Genomic DNA, 24,211 nt, shown 5'->3' on the forward strand with positions numbered 1-24,211 from the left:
GTGGGGAAAGTGCCTGCCTGGCAACCCAAAGGTCGCGGGTTCGAATCCCGTCTTGGATCAGAGTAAAATGCAGAAACCTTGGGAGGTGCATTATGGCCACAGAAGCCGATGCGCTAACAAAAAAAAAAAAAATTGTTACTGCACAAGTTGCGTTCAAATCCGCACGCCATAATAAAAAGAATAAAAATCCCAGCCGTTGTTTACGAGTGAAGTATGTGGCTGCCTTCACTGCGACGTGTCCAGGTAGTATAACTGTACGAGTTTGTAACCAAACTTATTATTATTTTATTTTTTGTAGTTGTTAGCGCATCGGCTTCTGTGGCCATAGTGCACCTCCCAAGGTTTTTGCAGTACTTTGATCCAAGCCCGAGGCGGGATTCGAACCCGCGACCTATGGGTTGCCAGGAAGGCACTTTACCCACCTGGCTAGCCCGGTCGGCCAAACTTATTATCTTGATAGTCTTACGTTTAATGTCTGAGTAGATTTCTCAAAAAACTGGCAGAAGAGCAGTGTTATAAAATAAATCTAGATAAGAAAAACAATTCCTTCATAAATAAGACTGTGGTTTGATTTTGTTGTTGTTGTTAACAAGTGGAGTTAGTTATTATTATTATTATTATTTTTTATTTCTCTCTCTCTCTCTCTCTCTCTCTCTCTCTCTCTCTCTCTCTCTCTCTCTCTTTTTAGGGTAAATTGAGATTTGTAAGATACATTGTGACTGACGATAAACCAACTTCAAAAGTAGCCAGCAGTATACGTGCTTATACATTTTTGAGCACTAGACATAATTGTTAAAGTTAAAGTAAAAATTATACTTGGACCCATGAGGGAATCTTGACAATCTCCAAAACACTAATTCGGGGGATTCTTCTTCCATTCTTCACATAGTTCGTAATTTGAGAATTTTTGTAATTTTTTAAAAAAAATTATGTAACTGTAGAATGTACTGCGTTCGAAAGCAACTGGTACCCACAAGCTTGATTTCAAAAGATAATGTTATGTGATAGAGCAATTCAAAAGAAATATAAAGATAACTGCTACCGGTGTTGCCATATTATAGACCGTAGGGGCGTAGACAGTTGTCTAACTTATTTAGGCATTAATTCAGCCTTGATAGTAGAAGTTTAACTAACAAAGAAAGAGACACAACTTTGCAGTTCAAAGTCCAGTAATGACTTAAGATGTCGATGAACATCTGACATACAACTAAAGCCTGTCAGTCTGGCCCTGCTCAGGCAACATCTTGAATGTGAAAGATATGTTTATTGTGCAGCGGCTACCATTCATTATGGATTATAAAGTAGGTTCTAACAAGTACATAGCACATAATTCAAAAACAACAAATAAATAATAATAATAACTACCACCCTGTGTACTTGGTAGTAATGATAACCACCACCCTGTGACGGGTATTAACTCGTCACAGGGTGGAAACTCCCCAATCAGGGAGAAATAATAAGATCACTTTTATAATTCTGGATATCATCATTCTTCTCTTTCTTGGTGATTCCCTTCTACTTCTGACTCTTGTTTTCTTTCTCTCTCAGGATAATTCAGAAATTTTTTTTTTTTTTTTTTGCTCTTCTTCTGATAAAATAAAATACTTACAGAAGCTTTCGACTCTGTGTGTGTCTCTTCCTCAGCTATGAATACATAAATACGTTACTATATCTATATAATGTCGGTGTAGATACACCATAGACAACTCTTAAAGGAAAAAAACTACGATCGCAGTGTGAAAGGCATCATTTCATCTATATCTCATATTGTGTTCATCCTTCACAACGAGTTACCATGTATTGCACTACCTAGAATAAGTAACGCTTCACTAATAGAGAAGACTATTGTTACGTATTCTAGGTGGGCACCACCACCCAGACGGCACCGTTTCAAAGCTAGTTGGCTTTTCATCGGTGCGTGCCTTTCACACTACGATCGTAGTTTTTCTTTAAGAGTTGTCTATGGTATATCTACACCGATATTATATAGATATAGAATCTTAAAATATTATGCCTTGTTGCATTTAGTTTATTTAAATAAATACGTTACATATGGAAATCAAGAATGGTACCGCGTGGTCATGTTAGATAAACATAGTGCGTTTATCTATTTTCTGTGTAAGCGTGACACGCTTAAACAGAAGTTTGTTTTTCCACAGTAAAACAAGCTTCTGTTACGTATTTTTGTATTTGTTACGTATTACCATGTAACCCGCATCTCTCTTCTCCCATTGGCTGAATAAATATCATTAGGAGGAAAAATATTTTAATGTATAGAAAGATCCTTTCCTTTCACTTCTCTTCTCCTATTTTTAATTAGTGCTTTTTTTGTCAAAAAAATAGGTGCCGGTACTCATTCTTTGCTATCAGGAAAAATTGAAAATTAAAAGGATATGAAAAGTACTCTAAATTTTTTTTCTCCTGATATTGTTACTTTAGTAGTAATGTATTTAGAATAAGAACAACAAATTAAGTATATTAACACAGTTTATTAAGCATAAATTTATTATTCAAGTATATAAAAAAATAAGTAAAATGTGAGTAAAATAAGTAAAAAATAATAACATAAGTAAAAATAATTTCATAATAAAGTTTTTGTAGAATATTTCAAATTTTTATTAAGTTCTCATCCGACACCCTATGCGTGACGAGCCATTTTGAGTGACGAGCCATTTTTGATCTAATTAAAAAAAAAAAGAAAAAAAAAAAGAAGGGAATCCGAAGAGCCCCACTTCAGCTCAAGCTGGGAGGAGGGGGGTGGGGAGGGAAGAGTTTTTTTAAGAAATGGAATAGAGTGGGAAGGTGTTTATTAAAATATATATATATATTTTGAAATATTATTTATTAATACTGAAAAAACGTAATAAACATCCAATTAGATATAAATTAATGTGACTTTTGCTGATGAACTTCTTGAGCGAGTCTCTCAATATCATGCAAGTACGTCGTAATTAAACATGATGAGCTTTAAATATTCTCACATTGTTCAGACGACAGTTTCTTGATTTATATTTAATATAGTTCATATTCAAAAATATTTGCTCGCAGAAGTACGTCGAACCAAAAACTGAGAGAAGTCCAAAAGCAAATATTTTCAAATTTATATATGGGTCCGGTAAGCTACTCCACTCATCGAACAGATTTTGGTCTGCATTTTAAACTAATCTATCGCCGTCCATTTGTGTAGAATTGCAAGGGTAGCCTTTTGCCTCTCAAAATCCTCAATTTCAGTTTTAAGGCATTTTAGTTTTGCACTCCACATATCCTTGATTTTTAAGTCCTCTAACTCCATTTCAAATTGTGTTTCATGTGAGCTGTAAAGTTAAAGAGCCGCAGTTACATGTTAAAAGAGCTCTGCATGGACAGGAGTCGGCAACCCGCGAGTCGCAGGTTGACGACTCCTGACCTATGATAACTTCTTTTCTTCCTCTTTGTGTGTCGGTTGCTGAATGCGTTTCCGAAGCAGCCACGAATCGACATACAGTATTTTGCTGGATAGAAGCGGGTCAGCGGTGGGCCTACAATTTTAAGAAACAGTAGTGAAGAAACTGTTTTTGTCATCAATGAAGCGCTGGCGATCAGATTCATTTGTGAAAATCGTTGTTCACATTCACTCGATGAAATCGTACTCAGAGAGTTCATCAAATTCTTCCGAAATCTTCTTATCAATTAGGTATCCCTGAAATCCACGAATTGCATCTCTTTCATTTAACTGTAATCTAATTGACAATTTTCTAACTTCACTTTCACCAAATGCCAACAATTCATGTTTAGAAGGATTAATACCTTCGTAGTCCTCGTTTTCCGTCTCTCGTCATCGGTATTGTCACTAGTTCTTAAATTTGATTTTTTTCTTTTCTTTTTTTTTTTTTGAAACTGTCCAAAATGTCAGTATCATTCGCATATTCAGGTACTGTAATCACGTAAACAGAGACAAGGAAAATTTACGGAAAAATGTGGATAATGCACTTCGGTGAAACAACAGATGATTATTTGTCGTGGTAAAAGAAAATCACTTTTATAATTCTCGAACGGGGCGCTTACAGTTGATTCACAATGGTGTCCAACCGAGGAAAGTGAACTAAAAGAGAATTTTAAATTTTGTTAATTATCAAAAAAATTCTCAATAAATGTTTTGTTCAGTAAATGTAATTGTGTATTGTACTTAATAAAATTTTCGAATATTTTCAATTTTACTTTTACATGCAACAAGATATGGAAAATGTAACACACTAAAGAAATCTAACTTTGAATTTTTTTGAATATGGCCCCTGTACGGGGAAAAGGTTGGACACCGCTGCAGTAGAAGGTGGGCAGAGCCCATTGGGAATACCCCTTGAACTGCTCACTTTTGACTAGAGCGACTCCTTCGTATGTGGGACAGGTGGTCGGATAGGTTTTACCAATTACCAGTAAGTTGTAGAATGCTTTAGCTCTCTTAATTCATGCAGCAACACTAATTGCCTAAATTGCCTGAAGGCCAGAAATGCGAACAGTGCGTACCGAGTTAATTCTCTCCTAATCCATTCGCTATATGAAAATTTTCTTCGCTCAACGGAAACTATTTAAATGAAACTTCCAAGGGGAATTCAAAATAATTCGCTATAAAAGCACTTCGTTAAACGGAGGTATGACTGAGTAATTTAGAATTATAAAAACGGTGCCGACCGGGCTATCCAGGTGGGTTAAGTACCTGCCTGGCAACCCAAAGGTCGCGGGTTCGAATCCCGCCTCGGGCTTAGATATCACGATGGTGCCGCACCTCCGGTTACGGTTGGATTTCACGGCCACGATACACGAAGGAAGCAGGAAAGAACTGGTTCCTTCGTGTATTGCTCACATCATACGAAATAAAAACGGTTATACAGTTTTATATAGAAAATATCTTAACAATAGACAGTAAAAGATGCAAATTTACTTAAATAATTTTAAGCTTATTTGAATAGTAGGTAAACATGTGAAAAAAATTTACGGAATATTACAAATTTCGAAGTGTACTGCATCCAAATGTCACACGTCACTGTTAATAAAGGTGCCCGTACGCCGTACCATTGCGTACTGTCCCAAAAAAGCACTGCTTTTAATTATTTATTTTCTTTTGCCTCCCTTCATCCTCAAGTTGATTCCTCTCCCTATGGCATATACTATAGCTGTTAAACTATTTCTCTTTGTACTGACGTACTCCTGTACCAATGAAAGGGCCTCCCATTGGAGAATGGACTTTTACGACTTTCAGAATCATGGGCGTCCGCAGAAATTTTTTCAGTCCCCTCTCTCCCATTGACACTGTAAAAAAACTGAAAATTCGCTACAATTCTGAAATAAAATTTCGCTACAATTATGAAAAAAAATTATTATTTTTTTTTTATTTGCTAGCCCACTTGTGAGAAAAAAAATTACATCAATTTACACCGAGCTCATGCTCAGCCTAATACCTCTCACGCTCATACCTAAGTATTGTACTGTAACCTTTTTGCAGAATACCGTTATCTATCTGCATATTTAGCATCATTAGTTTTCTAATCTATATTTCGCTTTCTTTGCTATTTACTGGTGGTCACTTTTTTTCCTTCTCCATACATCGTACATGTATTTTACCCTTCGCACCATTGTCTCCTTTGGCAAGGTTTACACAACTTTAAAAAAATATCTAAAATTCCAAAAAATTTCCAATTTTTTTTTTTTTAATTTCACTATAGTAACATTTTAATTCATAAATAGTAATTTAGTTTACAACATACATTCTAGTATTATATCTATTAATAATTATTATTATTATAAATAATAATAATAATCAATAGATATAATTTATAATAATAAATAATAAATTTATAATAATAATAATAACAATTATTATTATCTATAATAATAACAATAATCAATAGATATAATTTATAATAATAAATAATAAATTTATAATAATAATAATAATAATCAATAGATATAATTTATAATAATAAATAATAATAATAATAATTAATAGATATAATACTAGAATGTATGTTGTAAACTAAATTACTATTTATGAATTACATTTGATGTAGTCAAGTCTTTGGCATGCGATTCATAGCGTCGGCACCACCATTTCGTCAATTCATACTCGAAATTCTTAAGTGTTTTGTAGTCCTAATTTTCCATTTTGATCTGCTTGCACTGACAGAGACCACCATTTCGTCAATTCATACTCGAAATTCTTAAATGTTTTGTAGTCCTAATTTTCCATTTTGATCTACTTGCACTGACAGAGATGTACGAAACGTTATGGCCGCAATGGATCATCCCAGTTTTCGTACTCTGACCCGTTTGCTGTGATGTCCCATCATAATTTATTTCACCCCAGGCCTTACATAAGGGTAATTGCTTATTATTTGCCACATAATCACAAAATTTACACAGAATTTATAACTTAGATGCCTAAACATCAGTGCAAGTAATTAATATTATATATTATACTATGTGTATAATCATTATCATATTGATTGTGTACATTATATTATGTATTAAGAAAGAATTCTTCATATATATAGATGCCAAGAAGAGCAGGACAAACCAGATCGGACCTTTACTTAAGGGAAAGGGGATAGTATTAAACACACCAGCTGCCGTTGCAGATGAACTCAACAGTTATTTTGCATCGATATTTACAAATGAAAAGCCTTTTGTGGCAATGGGAAATTGTGGGAGCAAAGTTAAAAAATATGTAATTAATGATATTGAAATTTCGCAAGATTATTTAATGAAAAAACTTTCGAGCCTACAGACCAGTAAGGCTCCTAGAGTTGATGGAATATACCCTATAATCTTAAGAGAGGCGGCAAGCGAGTGCATTGAACCATTGAGGCTAATTATGCGAGCATCACTAGACTCTGGGGAGATTCCCTTGGATTGGAAAAGTGCAAATGATCTCCCATACATAAGGGTGGCTCTAAAAGTGAAGTTGGAAATTATCGAGCTGTCAGTCTGACTTCAGTAGTAGGGAAAATCATGGAGGCAATGATCAAGGGTGGAATTCAGGATCATTTGGATCGAATTGAAATTCTCAAGGATACTCAGCAGGGTTTTGTAAAGGGAAAATCATATTTAACAAATCTGGTTCGCTATTTCGAAAGGGTCACTCACGAGCTGGATTTAGGGAATAATTTCGACATTGTTTATTTAGATTTCAGCAAAGCTTTTGACTCAGTCTCATATGAGCGGTTGCTTTATAAGCTGGAACAGGTTGCAATCACTGGGAAAATCCTTAGATAGATAGAAGGATGGCTTCAGGGCAGGAGGCAGAGGGTTGTGATAAATGGCTATTCCTCAGATTGGGTTGATGTAAGAAGTGGGGTTCCCCAAGGATCAGTATTAGGACCACTGTTGTTTTTAATTTTCATAAACGACATTGATGAAGGGACAGAGGGCGTGATGTCTAAATTTGCAGATGATGTTAAAATTGGTAGAGTAGTTAATGATCACTGTCAAGCTGAGCTTCTTCAGAGAGACCTAGATAGACTTCAAGAATGGTCAGAAAAATGGCAGCTGTGCTTTAATCCAACAAAGTGTAAGGTATTACACCTGGGAAACAGTAATCCCAAAAAAACTTATTCACTTGGTGGAGTTCAACTAAACCCAGTACTGGAGGAAAGGGACTTGGGTGTTACGATACGGTCAGACATGAAATTCTCTGAGCATTGTAAACAGGTTGCAAGGAAGGCCCATGGTGTCCTATCGATGATCTATCGAACTTTTGCAAGTAGAGATAGGGACGCGATAATCCCATTATATAAGGCTTATGTTAGACCACACTTGGAATACTGTGTTCAAGTATGGAGACAGCACCTAAAGAAAGACATCGAGCTTCTTGAAAGGGTGCAAAGAAGGGTAACTCGCCTGGTGAGATCGGCAAAAGGGCGTCCTTATGAAGAAAGACTTGGAATATGTAGGTTGCAGAGTTTGGAAACTAGACACCTTAGAGGAGATTTGATTGAGGTGTTTAAGGCTCTGAGAGGCATCAGTAAAATGAATGAGGACAAAATTTTCAAGATTATAAATGATGCTAGAACTAGGGGACATAAATTCAAGTTACGGGGGGGAGGGAAATGTTTAGATTGGACTGCAGGAAGTTTTATTTTAGCCATCGAGTTATAAATTACTGGAATAAGTTGCCTTCATGGGTGGTAGAGGCCGACAGTTTGGGGAAATTCAAAGGTCATCTGGATAGTACTTTCGGGTAAGGGAAGCGCATAAGATGATAGGTTTAATTTCCTTTTTATTTATATTTTATTTTATTTATTAATTATTATTAATTAGTTATTTATTTTATTTATTTATTTATTTTTTTGTTTTTATCATTGTTTTGTTCGGATTTTTTTTTTTTTTTTTGGCTGGTGCAGCATAAGCCATAATCTTTCTTGCACCATGCTGCCGTTACTAATACTAATACTAATACTATTTAATTAATTGAAGCATTTCACACATTATTAATATTAATAATAATAATTAAAATAATATTACATTGTTTGAATCATTAGTATACAGTATTTCATATTCTTCCAGCAGCATCTTCTTTCCTTTTAAGTTCCACTTTCATTTCCTTAGTTCTTTGTAGGTTGGCATCATGCACAATGAACACTTCAGCTTATGGAATAATTTTTTTTTACGTACTGTATATGTAAATATAATTAACACACACACACACACACACGCACGCACGCGCAGGGTGGTCGTCATATGGTGTTCTTTGATGTTCCCTACATGCTCTTCTTTCCGAGGCCTCATTGCATTATAACAAACATTTAAAATGTCCTTATGTTAAATCAATTTTTTTTAAAAAAAGAAATTTGAAAGAGTTCTGTAAATTTGGTTTTGAAGTTATTTAGACAGCATATATTCCAGCAATAACTTAAATCAAGAAAGAATTCATCTTAGAAATCTGCGTTTAAAAATTAGTTTGAATTATATTTTTTCTGGTCCCTGCTTTTTCCTAGGCCCAGTGCCTAATGGAAAAGATAACCCCGTATATATATATAATATATATATATACACACACACGTGCGTGTTAGGAAATTTTAATAATTAAAAGTAAGTTATATTAAAAAAAGAACTATAAATTAAAAATAAGTGTGCTAAGAATTTTAAGAAAAAATGTGACCTATTGTTAACTGTGAGGCTGTTATATCGGCTGCCGCAGTTTCAATACAGGTTTAACTCCACTTGCTATTGGACACAGATTATTAAGAGTAAGTATTAATCTGTGGCTATTAGCTAGTTTCATCCGAGTATAATGAGAACTTAAAAAAACAAAAAAAGTATATAGGTATGTACAGAAAACAAATGAGAGCAAATCTAGAGAAAAAAAAACATTAACGTTATTATTATTATTATTTTTTTAATTCTGTTGTACTATTTCTGTAATTGCAGTGTAATTTTATATTGCGATTTTTACGATATAAAATGACTTACTTTAAAAATATTATTGAACGTTATTATTTTTTAACACTAAACAAGTGCATTTAAAAATACACTTGTATTTTTTTTTTAAATGCTGGCGCCATGATCCAATTCGTGAGCGTAAACATGTTACTGGTTCTGAGAGTACTCATCTGTAGATCAGCTGTTCTCCAGACCGTTAGAATATTTCATTTCGTTAGAGTGACTGCAGGTACGAGTGTTATTCAGCCTGCTCTAATTATTCATTTTATAACTTTAAATTAATCTTAAATTAATAGACAATGATTTAATTTAATTGTAATACATATTTAAAACTTATTTAGTAAAACTAATTCTGTTTGTTTATAATAACGTTTTATTTAAAAAAAGAAATTGAGATTTTTTTTGTTATAATAAAACGATTTGAAGTAGTCGGGTAAGGTATCAGCACCTTAAGCGAACTTTAAATTTGGTGCCTCCTCTTCAGGGTTCGAAATGGAACGCTCGGTAATAAAATGTCACATTTTGAATTATCAAGTACGTACATGATTCCGAACCCTATTCTCCTTCTTGTTCTGGCTTCTTTTCATGAAAAATTCAGTCCCCAAGTTAGTCTTGTGGCGAGGGCCACGCTAATCTTGCTTAACTGCAATGCATTGCACTTTAAGTGGCTGATAACACTGGTACTTTGGCAAATTTATTTATTTTTGTTATGGCACTTTATACTAATTTGTATATGGACAGCTGAAAGGCATAAACTGAACCGGACTGTGAATAAATAAAATAATTAATAATCAGATTTTTTGCTTTTATTTGTGAATGGAAAGTTCAGTTAAAATGATGTGGTTTACTGTAGGTGGGGGGAGGAAGGCTAAGCTAATGCCCAAATCGGATCCGTACTCCATTGTTTTAAAGAGTTCAATGTATTTTAAAGGCATTTTTAATTCTTAGGTATTATAAATGCTTTTCAAGATGCATTGAACTCTTTTATCCCATCATTGGTGATGTCTTGGATCAGAATATCCACCCACAAAAATATATTTTATATTAAAAAATTCTCAGCTTTCTGTATTCTTCAATGCTTTTGAAATAAATTTTAAATATGGTTGAATAGTAATGAATTCCATTGATGTTCAGCAATTGTGGACAGAGCCATCGTAAAAATGTTCTCCAAATTGATATCTTATCTACCTCACCTCTAAAACTTGTTACTTTTTGTCAAATGCTTAACTAGGCTTCTTGCAGCGCAGTGGATCATTTGCACCAGTGATGCTCATCACTTCCTGCAGTGATGAGGAAGACATAAAATTGCATAGGTTTCTTGAGGCAGTGAATACTAAATTTGATATCAGCAGAGCCTAATTTTTCCTTTCTTCTTTTGTTAGAGAACATTATCTATGTGTGCTGCTCATTTTATTTGAAGGTTGTTTTAGGAAAGTGATTAGAAGAGTGGAAAAAATGACAGAAATATGTGTTCCTAAAAAAATTCACTACTCTAATTGTGAACATCCAATTTATATGTAAGGTATTAATAACATTAACCAGAAAAAAAGATTATATTTAGAAATATTCATATATGGCAGCATTATAACATTTTGAACTGTGGTATATGAAAATCAGAAATTTTACTATTTAAATTTTGAACTTATTTTTAATTTGAAATTATACTATTTTTATTATTATGATGCCATTATTATTTATACTGTTTTAAAGTTATAGAGAAAATCTGTATTGATTAGAGAATTTGTTGCAGGAAACTTCTTATTTTTAATAAGAAGTATCCATAATTGCCTAATTATTTTAAGATGAGGTGGATTTTTCGACTTCATGGAAATATTTGTGTTTCAGCATTCTGTCCTGTCAGTTACAGGTTAAATATTTTTATGAGGATTTTTCACAATCCGGTTAACAGGTCACCTGTCCTTAGAACACACAGTTTTCAGGCATGACACACTGGTATGTAATGATCTGATGCTAATTCAAAAATTTGCTCCACGAAAACCAGAAATCTTAGTAATGGCAGTGTGCAGCTAATAGTATAAATAACAGAACATTATATGAATCTCCATCCATTGTTGAATGGGGGGGATATAATATTACTTCTGCCTCACTGGTACAGTTAATGCTTAAACATTAAAAAAAAAAAAGTGTTCCAGTAAAAGCCCATTTGCTTATCTTCTTGCTTAAAAGCTACTGTCATTAGTTACTGAAGTTATGAAATAACATTTTTAAAACGTGTTGGAGTATTACCTTTTCCAAACCATTATTCAGATCCCAACAGTGAATTGATGGCTCTTTCTCCAAAGGTTGTTTATTGCTAAGTTTTGCTTCCAAATGGATAGTTTTCCTAAAACCCAGGCCTTTTCCACTACATGGGGTCGCAGGGAACTATCCTTTTCCACAATGCCAAATTAGGTAGTCTGGGGCCTTGGCATGTGCATATTTTTAGATCCTCTAAAATAAGGCATATTTTGTTGTCTTCTAGACCAGGCTGTTAATCCGGAACCCTACAATCATGGGCCTTGGAGCACCTGCACCATTGAGTCTCAGTAAATCCAGTCTTATACTCCTTCCCTTTCTTTCCATAGTTGGGCCCGAGTCATGTTAATCTTCTGTTACACACACACACATCCTCAATTTTAACAAGGACACATGTGGTGTCTGCATGATACACCTTTTTGTTTTAATTAAAAAAAATTAATTTTACTCTTTTTACTGATGGAAAATGGTATTCTATTAATTATGATTTGATAAACTCAACTATAAAATATCAAACAAAAATAAACAAAAGAAATTAATAATAATGTTTTTATCATATTTTTTAGAATTTTTAAGATAATTCATCCCCAAATTAAAATGTACAGACTCATCTGGTAGATGCTACACAAATGGCTGTTTGTCAATTGTTCACATTTAGGTGGCAAAGCAGAGCTGTATATATCATGATTTAGACAGTTTCTTTTGCCGGCATCCCACAGATGCCATGTGAGAATGGAGGGTTGAGTACTATAAAGATAGGCACTTTGACACACATATGCTTGTCTATTGTCTGTTAAATGCCAAAGAAAATTTTTTTATTTCTCACAATTCATAGTACTATAATATAGAAATGAAAACAGAAAATACTGCATATTCATTTAGAGAATAATGGTAGTGAAAGAAAGTAATGGGAGTATTTGATTTCAAAATTTAAAAAATAATAGAAAAATTTTAAAAAATAGCATCTATCAGATATCATGTAGTAGCAAAGGAATTATAATTTGTTGCTAATTAGTGGAATAAGTTACCTCCATGGGTATTTTATGTTGGCAGCTAGGGGAAATTCAGAAATTCAAAGGAAAATTGGATTTGTCTGTGTGAGGAGTGGAACACATAAGAAGGGCTTTTTTTTTTGCAGAAGTTTGGGCACCCTTGCATCATATGATGAATACTAATGATATAATAGGGGATTACAGGGCTGGCCACAAGCATGTTCAACCTGTTCTGTCAAACAGGACCCCATGCTCAAATAGTCTAAATAATAATATCATCCCCATCTTTTTCACATTTCTATTAATGAGTCTACCCCTGTCTTAATGTCTGGTTACCCACATTATCATCACTCTGAGAGCACTTGCATGAGTCAACTTGAAAATTTCTAGAAGTAGAGCATATACTTCATTCTCAATATGTATGTTTCATTTGATATCAAACATAGGATGTTATTTAAAAATGCAAATTTTAAGTTATACTCGCTTTCAATAATATCTGTATTGTTTTTAACTTTGGCAGATTAGGAAATAACAAACAGGGCCCTGCAAATTTTGGTGCTGGCCCTGAGGGATTATGTTCCTTAACAAGGGTTGTTCAACTTTTTATGGATACGAATACATGTAACATATTTAATCAAGTACTAATCACATATAAAATATATTGTAACTTTGGCAATCCATTCTTACTAAGTGTTATCATTTTTCTCTTTACTTATAATGTGTGTAACAGCCCTTCTGTTACATTTCATTACAGTAAAAGCACTTTAGCTCTGGTTATCCTTTTATTGTCCATTTTTAAGGAAGAATAAAATGATTAAAAAATCATACACAAAAATATTTAAAAATCACCAAAAATTCAGAGGCTTAGCACTCCAGAACTTTGAAAATCAGACTAAGTAGATGATCTATGTTTCTGTGCAGAACCATAAGTGTAACTAGGTCAGCATCATATAATAAGTGTGGGTTTAGGCTTCCATAAGTATATTTTTAAATTTAAAAATCTTTTTGTCTTTTTAATAGCATTGCAGTTTGATTTTTCTACAAATGATTTTCATATACATAAATTTTTTCTTATTTTGCTGCATTGATGATATTCATATTGTGTGGTTAAACATAATAAAAAGTAAGTACGGATAAGATTTCTGTAAATTATAACATGGGTGGCAGTGTGCTAGTGATGAAGATCAGAACAATGCTAATTGAACTAATGTATGTTTCACACATTACTGTTCAACATACATTAGTTCCATTAGGAATGTACAGGTAAAAAATAATTTATAAATTTGTATAAAATATTTTTTAAAAATTGTTACTAAATTAGTTTTAAAATGCTTGATAAATAATGAGTAAATTTTAATTAAATATTTTTATATAGAGACATTTTTGAGGTTTATTTGCTGTACATGAAATATTCTCAGAAAATGATTATTGAAAATCCAGAAACCTTCATGGAGTGGTTGATTCTCTTTTTGCAACCTCGGTAAGTGTTGTAAGTTTAGCATAGTTTTTTAAAATTAATTTGGCATTTTGATATAAATGGTTTTAAAAGTAAATTTAATTTATTTCTAATAATTAATCAAGTAAATGTTATTATGAACAATTTCACAAAGTTGTCTGTTCATATCAATCATAAAAGAGTACTTGTAATACAGGGCATCTTATTTTCAGCATCATCCTTTCAAAAGCAGTATGCCATATTCACATAATAGAATATATGTAGAAGAATAAGGGAAATTTACCTCAATATGATACGTAGAACACTTCCTAATGACACTCTCCAGCAAATAAACAAATATAAAATTAATGCAAAATGATTACAGTAAATAAAATTAATTAAAAAAACAATTAAAAAATTAAAACAAGTTTAATGCAAATTTTGAAAAAAAGCTTTCCTTCCTGAAGCTGACAGGGCTTTTCGACCATATGTCTTGATCACAGGAATGGAAATTATGGAGTGTGTGTGAGCCGGAATCTTAAATAGACAGCTTATTTTTCTTCATGCATGCATGCACGTAAAAGACCATGATTATTTGTCTTTGCACATAAAAGACCATGAATCGGAGATTAGGTATGAATGACAAACGTTAATAAAATTCTCATGTAATTTAATTTCGATGGTTTCTGCAATTAATAGTCTAGTATAATTACGTTGGACATTAAGTATTTTGGCCTCATTCAATAAAAAAATTTATGGTTTTCGTTAACAGCATGAAAGGTCAATTCTGATGCTGCTGAATAAGAAGCATGGACTGATGATGCATACTGCTTTACTCTCAAATCCAGTGTGCACTGGATTGAACCATGGTAAGACAAGTCGCAGTCACTGCAAGAAATGTATACTAGGTCATTTACAGGTAGTTCTTGCTTTACAAGTTTTCTCTTTACGAGTTCTCGGGTTTACGAGTCCCCCCCCGAGTATCAACAAAATCGAAAATATGTACATTAACTGCAAAAAAATAATGTTAAACATTCATAAATACTGCATTCCAAACCATGTGCATAGCTGTACAATACAGTGTACCCTGCTTCACGATATTAATCACTTTCAGAGACACTATCGTATCGTTAAAATATCATAATGTGAACCCAATAACACATTGTTTTTTGGTAATTCGTTTCAAGATTTCAGAAGTTGAAATTTTCGCTGTATAACTAAGCTATTTATCTCTCTAAAATGTAATTTTTAAGGTCACGAGCGTGGTTTGTAAATTGTATTAGTTACCAATTCAAATCATTAAAATGCACTACACTTTCATCATTATCATATATTCCATTATAAGAATCAATTTTAAACGACTTTGTGATATTTTTCTAAAGCACATTTCTGAGGGTCATGACCATAAAACAATAAAAACAATTTGCACTTTCCGGTTTATTGGGCTTTTCTTTTACTGCAAGCAATTATAAATGGGTAATAAACTCTATCTTCTTGCATTTGCAAAAATACTGATAGCTGGAATTGTGTGGTTTTTTTGCGTTATTATGGTGAAATGTGTTTCGCCTTTACTGAAATCTTGAATTCTATAAAAAACATAAATACATTTTCAGAATCTTCTCTTCATTCCTTTTTTTTCCTGCTTCGTAAACTTGTTACTCCACGCAAATCATGTTAGATGCAATTTGTGTGTGCCGTTAAAAAATGCTTACGCATGCAATTGTGAAATTTATAATTAAAAGAGAAGATTATCTTGTAAACAAATGCCTCTTGAAATATTTCTGAAGACGACGACTCCTTGTGCATCAAACCAACGAGTGCCGAGCCAATAATGAGTGATCAATGAGTGTGCATTTAGTCAATGATGATGAAGAATAAACATTCTTTAACATTTGTAAGTCGTAAATAATTTCTCTATTATTATAGTTTGCTTGATTTTACAGGCTACGTTTTCATTTATTTGGGATAAATCAATCATTGTTTAAACATAAACTAATTAGCTAACTAATTTCATTGTTGAGAATGTAACCCCTATTTTTAACCTTATGTCTATAGGAAATAAATTCCCGCTTTATGAGCGTGTGCTATGATCGAATGAACTCGTAAAGTCGAGAACTACCTGGACTTGTGTAGCGAAAGAAAAAAAGGACTGAGCAATTGTTCGGTATAGTGTGTAATTTCCATATTGGTCTGGCCACAATTTTAAATTCGGTATCTTTAAAGAATCTGTTAAGCTGTTAGTACCACTGTTCAATATATGGAATAGAAACAAAGTATTTTTTGATGTTACTATTGTTGATTTATGCAGTTTTTTGCATCCTGTTCTTAGCTTGTGCCCTAATTTGGTTTATTGTAGCAAGGGGGTTACCCCCTTTGCTACAATCTTGTCTTACAAGGGCTTGACCTGACCCAGTGCACTGGATTTGAGAGTAAAGCAGCACGTGTTCTCAGTCCGGGCTTCTTGTTCAGCAGCATTAGAATTGGCTTTTCATGCTGTTAACAAAAACTATACATTTTTATTCAATGAGGCTAAATACTTAGTGTCCAAAGTAATTATACTAGACTATTAATTGCGGAAACCATCGAAATTAAATTACACGAGAATTCTATTAACGTTCGTCATCCATATCTAATCTCCGATTTGTGGTCTTTCACGTGCATGTGCGAAAACAAATAATCGCGGTCTTTTACACGCATGCATGAAGACAAATCTCTCTATTTAAGATTCCCACTCACACATACTCCGTAATTTCCATTTCTGTGATCAAGACATATGGTCGAAAAACCCTGTCAGCTTCAGGAAAAAGTCTTTTTTCAAAATTTGCATTGAACTTGTTTTAATTTTTTAATTGTTTTTTTTAATTAATTTTATTACTGTAATCATTTTACATTAATTTTATATTTGACAGAAAATTGTACTAAAGGGTGTCATTAGGAAATGTTCTACGTATCATATTGGGGTAAATTTCTCTTATTTTTCTACAAATATTGAAACACAACGTAGAACGTATTGAGCATCGTAGCTCTGTTTTCTACTAATAATAGATATAATATAATTGTAATAATAGATGTTTCTCCGAGAGTAAACACTATATCTGTAGTTTAATGCCATTAAAGTAATTAGATCTGAAATAGAAAGCACTTCCTCTTTTACCGGCTATAGTAATATCTAAAATCTAGTACTGTTTTAGAGAGGGGTATACATGGTTGAATAGATTTGATGCCACATTTGATTATGAAAGTTAAATTTATTTACTATGAGAGTTATCTCAAAAGTAATACGCAGGAATGGTTAATTTAAAATGAATATACTTTATAACATAATTTACGTTAAAAACCTTCAGTTTAGTCTCCTATGCACTTTATGGCTGCTTTTTTAATATTCAAGTAATTTTTGAATACCATTTAATTGTCTGTTGAAGTTAAGCTTCTGATGCGTTGGGTCGTGGCTGCATATAATGCATCTGCAGAGAGTAATCTCTGTCCATGCAATCGTTCCTTGAGCTTGGGGAATAGATTGTAATCACAAGGATACTCAGGACAGTCAGGTAGCTTCCCACTCATGATTGGTGAAAACAAGCTGTACAGTGTGTATGATGTTGAGGCCTTGCATTTTCATGTTGTATGAGCATGAATTTTTGGGTGCAAGTTCTGACGAAGAAATGTTGTATAGTAGATTCCAGATCTTCCAAGTGGCACCTGATCAGTGACAATAATGCTCTCATAATCATATCCATGATGACCATTTGCCTCATCTTTGATTGTTGCAGGCTACATTTACAGAAGAGTGGTGAAGATGGATGCTTTCACTGAGCTGATTCTGACTTCAATTCGGGTTCAATGTCATGTGTTGATGTCTCGTCAATGGCTTTAAATGTGTTTTAAACTCAATGTGTTTTAAAAACTCTTCACTCTCCTGTCAGTAATATGCAAGTAACTGTGCTGCAATTTCTTCATGTTTTACTTGACATCAATTCCATAGCAAATGTGGAATCCATTGAGCTGTGAATTCTCTTTTTGGTAACACCTCAGTTAAAATTGGTGAACATGATTTTTTATATTTTGGTATTCCAGATTCATTGGCTATTTCTTCACAAGTCATGCATCTATCTTCCAAAATGGTAGTAATAATGACTGCTGACATGTTGTCTGTAGATATTCTCAGTCTGTCTGACCATTGCATGTTATCAACACTGTTCTGACCTTGATGAAACTTTTGAGACCCAATGTGAAGTTATGGTGCAATCTGCTGTGATTTGCCACACACTTCCTGCAACAATTCATAAATTTGTATCAACAGATGAGCATGTAAATTTCAATTTTGATAAAAGATCTTTGATCTGAAACTAATCTGACCTGAAGCAGTATCACCATCTATTTTTAAAAGCCTCTACACAAACATTCAATGCAGGAACTCTGTTTCAAGCACACTAATGTTGAGATTTACTAATGTTGACAGGCTTATGGAGTGAGGTGCATGTGCACAGCTTGCATTACTTTTGGGATAACCCTCATATTGTATATATATGGTTACAATGCCCTTACATGTAGTGCACCAAATCACAACATTTGTATGAAAATGATACTTTTTTTGGATTAACTATGCAGGCCCATCCTCAGGCCAACTTAAAAAGGAGATAAAATTGTAAATTCACTGTAGAATAGCGACTATTTACAATAAAAGGAACGAAACTATACTTTTGTTCCTTTCAGTTTCATTCCTATCAGTGAGGCTTTGTAGATTCACAGGGTGTAGCAGAGAAGTTTAACTTTCATAACTGAATGTAGTATCAAGTATCTTCTTAACTGTGCTATTAACTATTAAATTATAATCAGTCTTATTTTTCAGAAAAATAATTTAAATTTATTATAATTAAAAGGACGGATGCAGATCCCAGATATTTGGCAAGATATGTGATAGCCTTGCTTCGAAAGGCAGAAGGAGAGAAAGTTAAGGAAGTATGCATAAATAACTTAAAAGAGTTCTTAAAAGATGGTGTGTATAATTATATAGTGAAATTATATGAAGTTTTTCTTTTATTTTTAACATGATTATGACTTTTTTTTTCATTATTAGGCATTCATTGTTCATATTATATATAATAAAGCATCTATTATCTTAATCATGTCTGTTTGTCTGTCTGCCCATGTGTAACAATCTCACTTCCAGTAATTTTCATGAAATTTTATATTTAGCTCTTTTAGAAAGATTTGTTAAACCATGAAATATTTCATTCAAATTAGAAAAACAAAAATGTACTTTTTTTTTTTTTCATAGATATCACATAGTCATATATTGCTAGTCATATATTGCTTATTGTAGCTGAATCACTAGATATGTTTGATGCTGTGCTCTGATTGGAGGAATGAATGGGCAGTATGGAGGATGCACAGAATTGAAATTTTCTCATGGCATGAATAATGAATCTCATTCTTTGAGTTTTGAGGAGCTAATTTGTTTTCTTTTTTTTTTTTTTCAGTTTACTAAATATAAAAATCATGAATTGTTTGCTAATATTAATCACAGCAGAAACATGAAATATGTGTTATATTTCAGTTGTTATTAAATTCCATTAAGAAATTAGTAAAATACAATATGAAAGTGTTGACGGCATACTGTAGTCTGAAGCACATATCACTATTTGTGTATTTTATTAAACCAGAGCATGATGTGTTGCATTTCATTTCTTATTAAAATCAAGAAAGAAATAAGTAAAGCACATTATGAAAAAGTTGAGTAAATATTATTAGCATTAATATATATGGGTAAAATGCCTATTGTACTGTATTATTGTACTAAAGTACTGAAGCCTACAACAGGTAAAAGTTGATCTGTATTAGTACCACAAATAAGGTCAGGGAGGCCAAGGCTGTGTATGAGAAAGCATTGGCTAAGAGAGCAAAGAATGGAGAAAGGAATTTTTCACGTATGTGAATACATCAGAAAAGAAAGCTAGTCAGATTGGACCCTTGTGCACTGAGTGTGGGAAAGTCTTAGATAACCCAGTTGATGTTGCGGATGAATTGAATAGGTACTTTTGCATTGGATTTATTGATGAAAGCCCTTTCATGCTGAGAGGAGGCTATGTAAATGAGGCTGAGCCATATGAATTTAGTGATGTGGTAATTACAGATGATTGTTTATTATAAAAACTTTTGAGCATAAAGGGAAGCAAATCTCCAAGAGTTGATGGCATATACTCTGTAGTTTTGAGGGAGAGTACAAGGGAGTGTATTGAACCATTAAGGTTAATTATGAGGGTATCTTTAAACTCAGGGGAGATTCCTTTGGATTGGAGAACTGCCAATGTATCGCCAATGGATAAAAGCTGTTCTAAGAGTGATGTTGGTAACTACAGACTCGTTAGTCTCATAGGGGCAATGATTAAAAGTGTTATCCAGAGACACACTTAGATAGATATGGAATTTTGAATGACACACATGGCTTTGTTAAGGGAAAATCTTGCTTAACTAACTTTGTAGGCTATTTTAGTAGAGCTGGATTTACGGAACAATTTTGGCATAGTTTATTCAGATTTTAGCAAAGCATTTGACTTGGTTGCTCATGAGAGGTTACTGTATAAGCTTGAACAAGTTGGGATTACTGGTAAGATTCTAAGATGGATTACTGGGTGGCAGAGAGTCATGATTAATGGATATTCTTCAGATTGGTGTAATGTCCGGAGTGGGATCCCTCAAGGATTGGTTCTTGGAACACTATTGTTTCTCATTTCCATAAATGACATCAACAAAGGGATAGAAAGCATGATGACCAAATTTGCAGATGATGTAAAGATTGGTAGAGTCATAATGATTAGTGTCAAGCAGCGCTCCTTCAGGATGACTTGAACAGACATCATAGTTGGTCAGAGAAGTTCCAGCTATGTCTTAATGCTGCTAAATGCAAGGTCTTACACTTGGGGAATAGCAACCCACAAATAAATTATACACTTGGTGGGGGCTTGAATTAAAAACAGTGGAGGAGGAAAGGTATCTGGAAGTTACAATAGAGGCAAATATGAAGTTTTCTGAGCAGTGTAAACAGGCAGCCAGGAAAGCCCATGGTGTCCTATCAATGATTTATCGAACATTATCCTGTAGAGTTGGAAGATCTTAATCCCACTGTATAAGGCAATTGTAAGACCATATTTGAAATACTTTGTTCAAGTATGGAGATCTCATCTGAAAAAAGACATTTAGCTTCTTGAAATGGTCCAAGGACAGTTAACTTGAATGGTGAGATTGGCAGAAGGATGACCATATCGGGAAAGACTCAGATTATGTGGGCTACAGAACTAGGCAACCAGGCACCTCAGAGGTGATCTGATTGAAAGTTATAAGGCTCTGAGAGGGGTTGTTAAAATGAATGAAGGTGGAATTCTCACTGTTATAAATAATTCCAGAACTAGGGGTCATGAATTCAAATTACAGGGGTTGAGATTTAGATTAGATTGTAGGAAGTTTTCTTTTAGCCAGCAAGTCATTGATTGCTGGAACAAGTTGCCCTCACAGGTAGTTGAGGCTGACGGTTTGAATAAATTCAAATTTAACATACAAAAATCATTTTCAAAGTGAAAATTACTTTTGTATATTATTAGTGAAATACTAATTAGTTCCATCCTATCTGAAATGTAATGCACTGCTACCATTACCTAATTTGTAATAATTATATAGTAACCTCTTGCTTCACAAACACCATGCATTCCTGAAAAGAAATTCGTAAAGTGAAAGTTTGTAAATTGGGAGCAATTTGCCTATAGATATAAAAGTATAACAAGAGGATGCATACCAAAAAATAAAATGTTCACTTCCAAAAATGCATGACAGTAGGTTTGGGATAACTATAACTTAACAATAAAATTTAAAACTTTTCCTCAATACAATTTTAAAATAGTATCTTTATTGCAAGAAGTAGCAGTGGATTTCATTTGTGGAGCCATACTTATGAAGTATATGAGTATGCTTTTGAAAAAGTGAAGTGAAAATACTAATTTGATAATTTATTTATCCCTATTTTGTGTTACAATTGTTGGGAGGTAACAGCAGGAGGAGAACACATAAGACAGAGGCTTTTTAGGAGGTGTTCCTTTTGAAAAAGATAACAATAAAAACAGAGACCTGTTTCTACATTCCATTACAGAGACCTTCGAAAACCAACCACATATGTCACAAAGCAAAGTTAATTTATAAACTTTCACTTTACTTGGTAAAGTGAAGGTTCATAAACTGGGAGCAAGTTTCCTATATATATAAAAGTATAATAAGAGGATGCATACCAAAAAATGAAATGCTCACTTTCAAAAATTCACGACTTCCAAAAATTTATATAAGAGATATCTTAACAGTAAAATTTAAAACTTAATTTTTACTCAATAAGATTTTAAAGTAATATCTTTATTGCAAGATGCAGTAGTAATGGATTGCATTTGGGGAGCCATAGTTGTGATGTATTCAAGTATACAAGAATTTTTTTGCTTAAGGGGAGAAAAATTACTATAGCACTGCATCACTATTCCATAACTCCAAGGCCATTTAGTACAATGGCCTTGGAGTTATGGGAAGAGAATGGTCATTGATATATAATTTAAATAGAAATTGAATAGTCATGGAAGTAGCACTTTTGTAGTTCATGCTTACAATTTGTTAACACTCGTCTACAAGTCAAATTACAGTTGGTTAATCCCCAGCCCCTTTTTACTGCACCGTGACTAACTTAATGGAAACACTTATACATAAAAGCTGCAATAAAAGCACTTTCATCATATACATTTTATAGTACATTAAAGATTAGCATTAGCATTAGTAGAGAATGTTTAATCATAAAATAACACTCATTGGGATAAAGCCATAAAATTACTAAGTACATTTCTTCAGAAACATTTGCTGATCACTATTATGTATTATGGGAAATTTTTATTTGCAAGAATGAAAGTTTGTAAATAGAAAGTTCCTATACTGGGAGTTCAATGTATGATTAAAATATATGAAGTTTTTATAATATATAATAGTGATCTGAAAAATACGAGAAACTCCACCTTGTTTATTTAAAGATAAATCATGAATTATTATTGTTTACTTATTATACTAATTACAACAGAAATGTGAAATGTGTTATATTTGAATTGCTATTAAAATCTAGGAAGAAATAAGTAAAGTACAATATACACTCAGTGATCACTGAATTATGACCTCCCCATCTGTAATGGACTATGCTGCATAGCTCACAGTATAAAAAGCCAAACAGCTTCACATGCTAGAGCACTAGTAATTTGCGGCGCCTCCGTAGCCAGGTGGGAAGGAGCAGCAGTGCGCAGCACACGCTTCTTGATTAGCCCGGGGTTCGAGCCCGTCACCACCAAATACGGAGGATGCGGAAAGGTCAGGGACTGACCACCGCATATCCCGGAGCAATATGGCCTTAGTTGCTAATGCTCCTAAAAACCAAACAACAACAACAACTAGTAATTTGCATCTGGTCATCAACTCAAAGTGATAAAATAGCAGTTATGTGATATAGTAAAGATATTACAGAGTTTCAAAAGGGCATGATTGTGGGAGCTTGTGCATTGGGTGCATCTGTATTGGAAATGGCACATCTTGTCAATTGCTCATAGCTCACTGTGGTTAAGGTGTGCAAAGAAGGGTGTCGAACACATACAGGCTCAATGGCACCTCACTGTGCAACAGTTGACACTGCAATACAATATGGAGAAATACAAGAACAACATCCCAAATGATGATGTGCTGCACACTCAGATGTATGGGGGTTCCACAGTAGATGACCCAAGAGACATCCTGTCCTCACTGTTGATAATTTTCGACAATGAATGCTGTGGTGTCAACAATGTGCTGGTTGGACACTGGAGAATTGGAAATGAGTATGCTGGTCAGATGTGTAGCCAGGTGGGCAGGAGCAGCAGTGCGTTGCACACGCTTCTTGATTAGACCGGGGTTCGAGCCCGTGACCACCAAATACGAAGGATGCAGAAAGGTCAGGGAATGACCACCGCATATCCCCGGAGCAATATGGCCTTAGTTGCTAAAGCTCCTAAAAACCAAATAACAACAACAGCTGGTCAAATGAGTCCAAATATCTGGTGCAACATGCTGATGG

The 24,211-nt window shown here is 33.6% G+C and overlaps 1 protein-coding gene across 1 annotated transcript in view; it reads left to right on the forward strand.

Moving 5' to 3' along the window:
• Positions 1-13,818: 13,818 nt before the first annotated feature.
• Positions 13,819-24,211, forward strand: part of LOC150079620 (uncharacterized) — a 32,385-nt gene continuing 21,992 nt past the window's right edge. The window contains exons 1-3 of the mRNA XM_090383140.1: positions 13,819-13,925; positions 14,038-14,142; positions 18,978-19,093. Coding sequence (XP_090239266.1) covers positions 13,819-13,925; positions 14,038-14,142; positions 18,978-19,093 — 328 coding nt within the window. The remainder of the gene's footprint in view (positions 13,926-14,037; positions 14,143-18,977; positions 19,094-24,211) is intronic.

This window comes from Mastigoproctus giganteus, chromosome 10 (assembly GCF_048544385.1).
Source record: "Mastigoproctus giganteus isolate SK-2022 chromosome 10, ASM4854438v1, whole genome shotgun sequence".
NCBI classification, from domain to species: Eukaryota; Metazoa; Arthropoda; class Arachnida; order Uropygi; family Thelyphonidae; genus Mastigoproctus; species Mastigoproctus giganteus.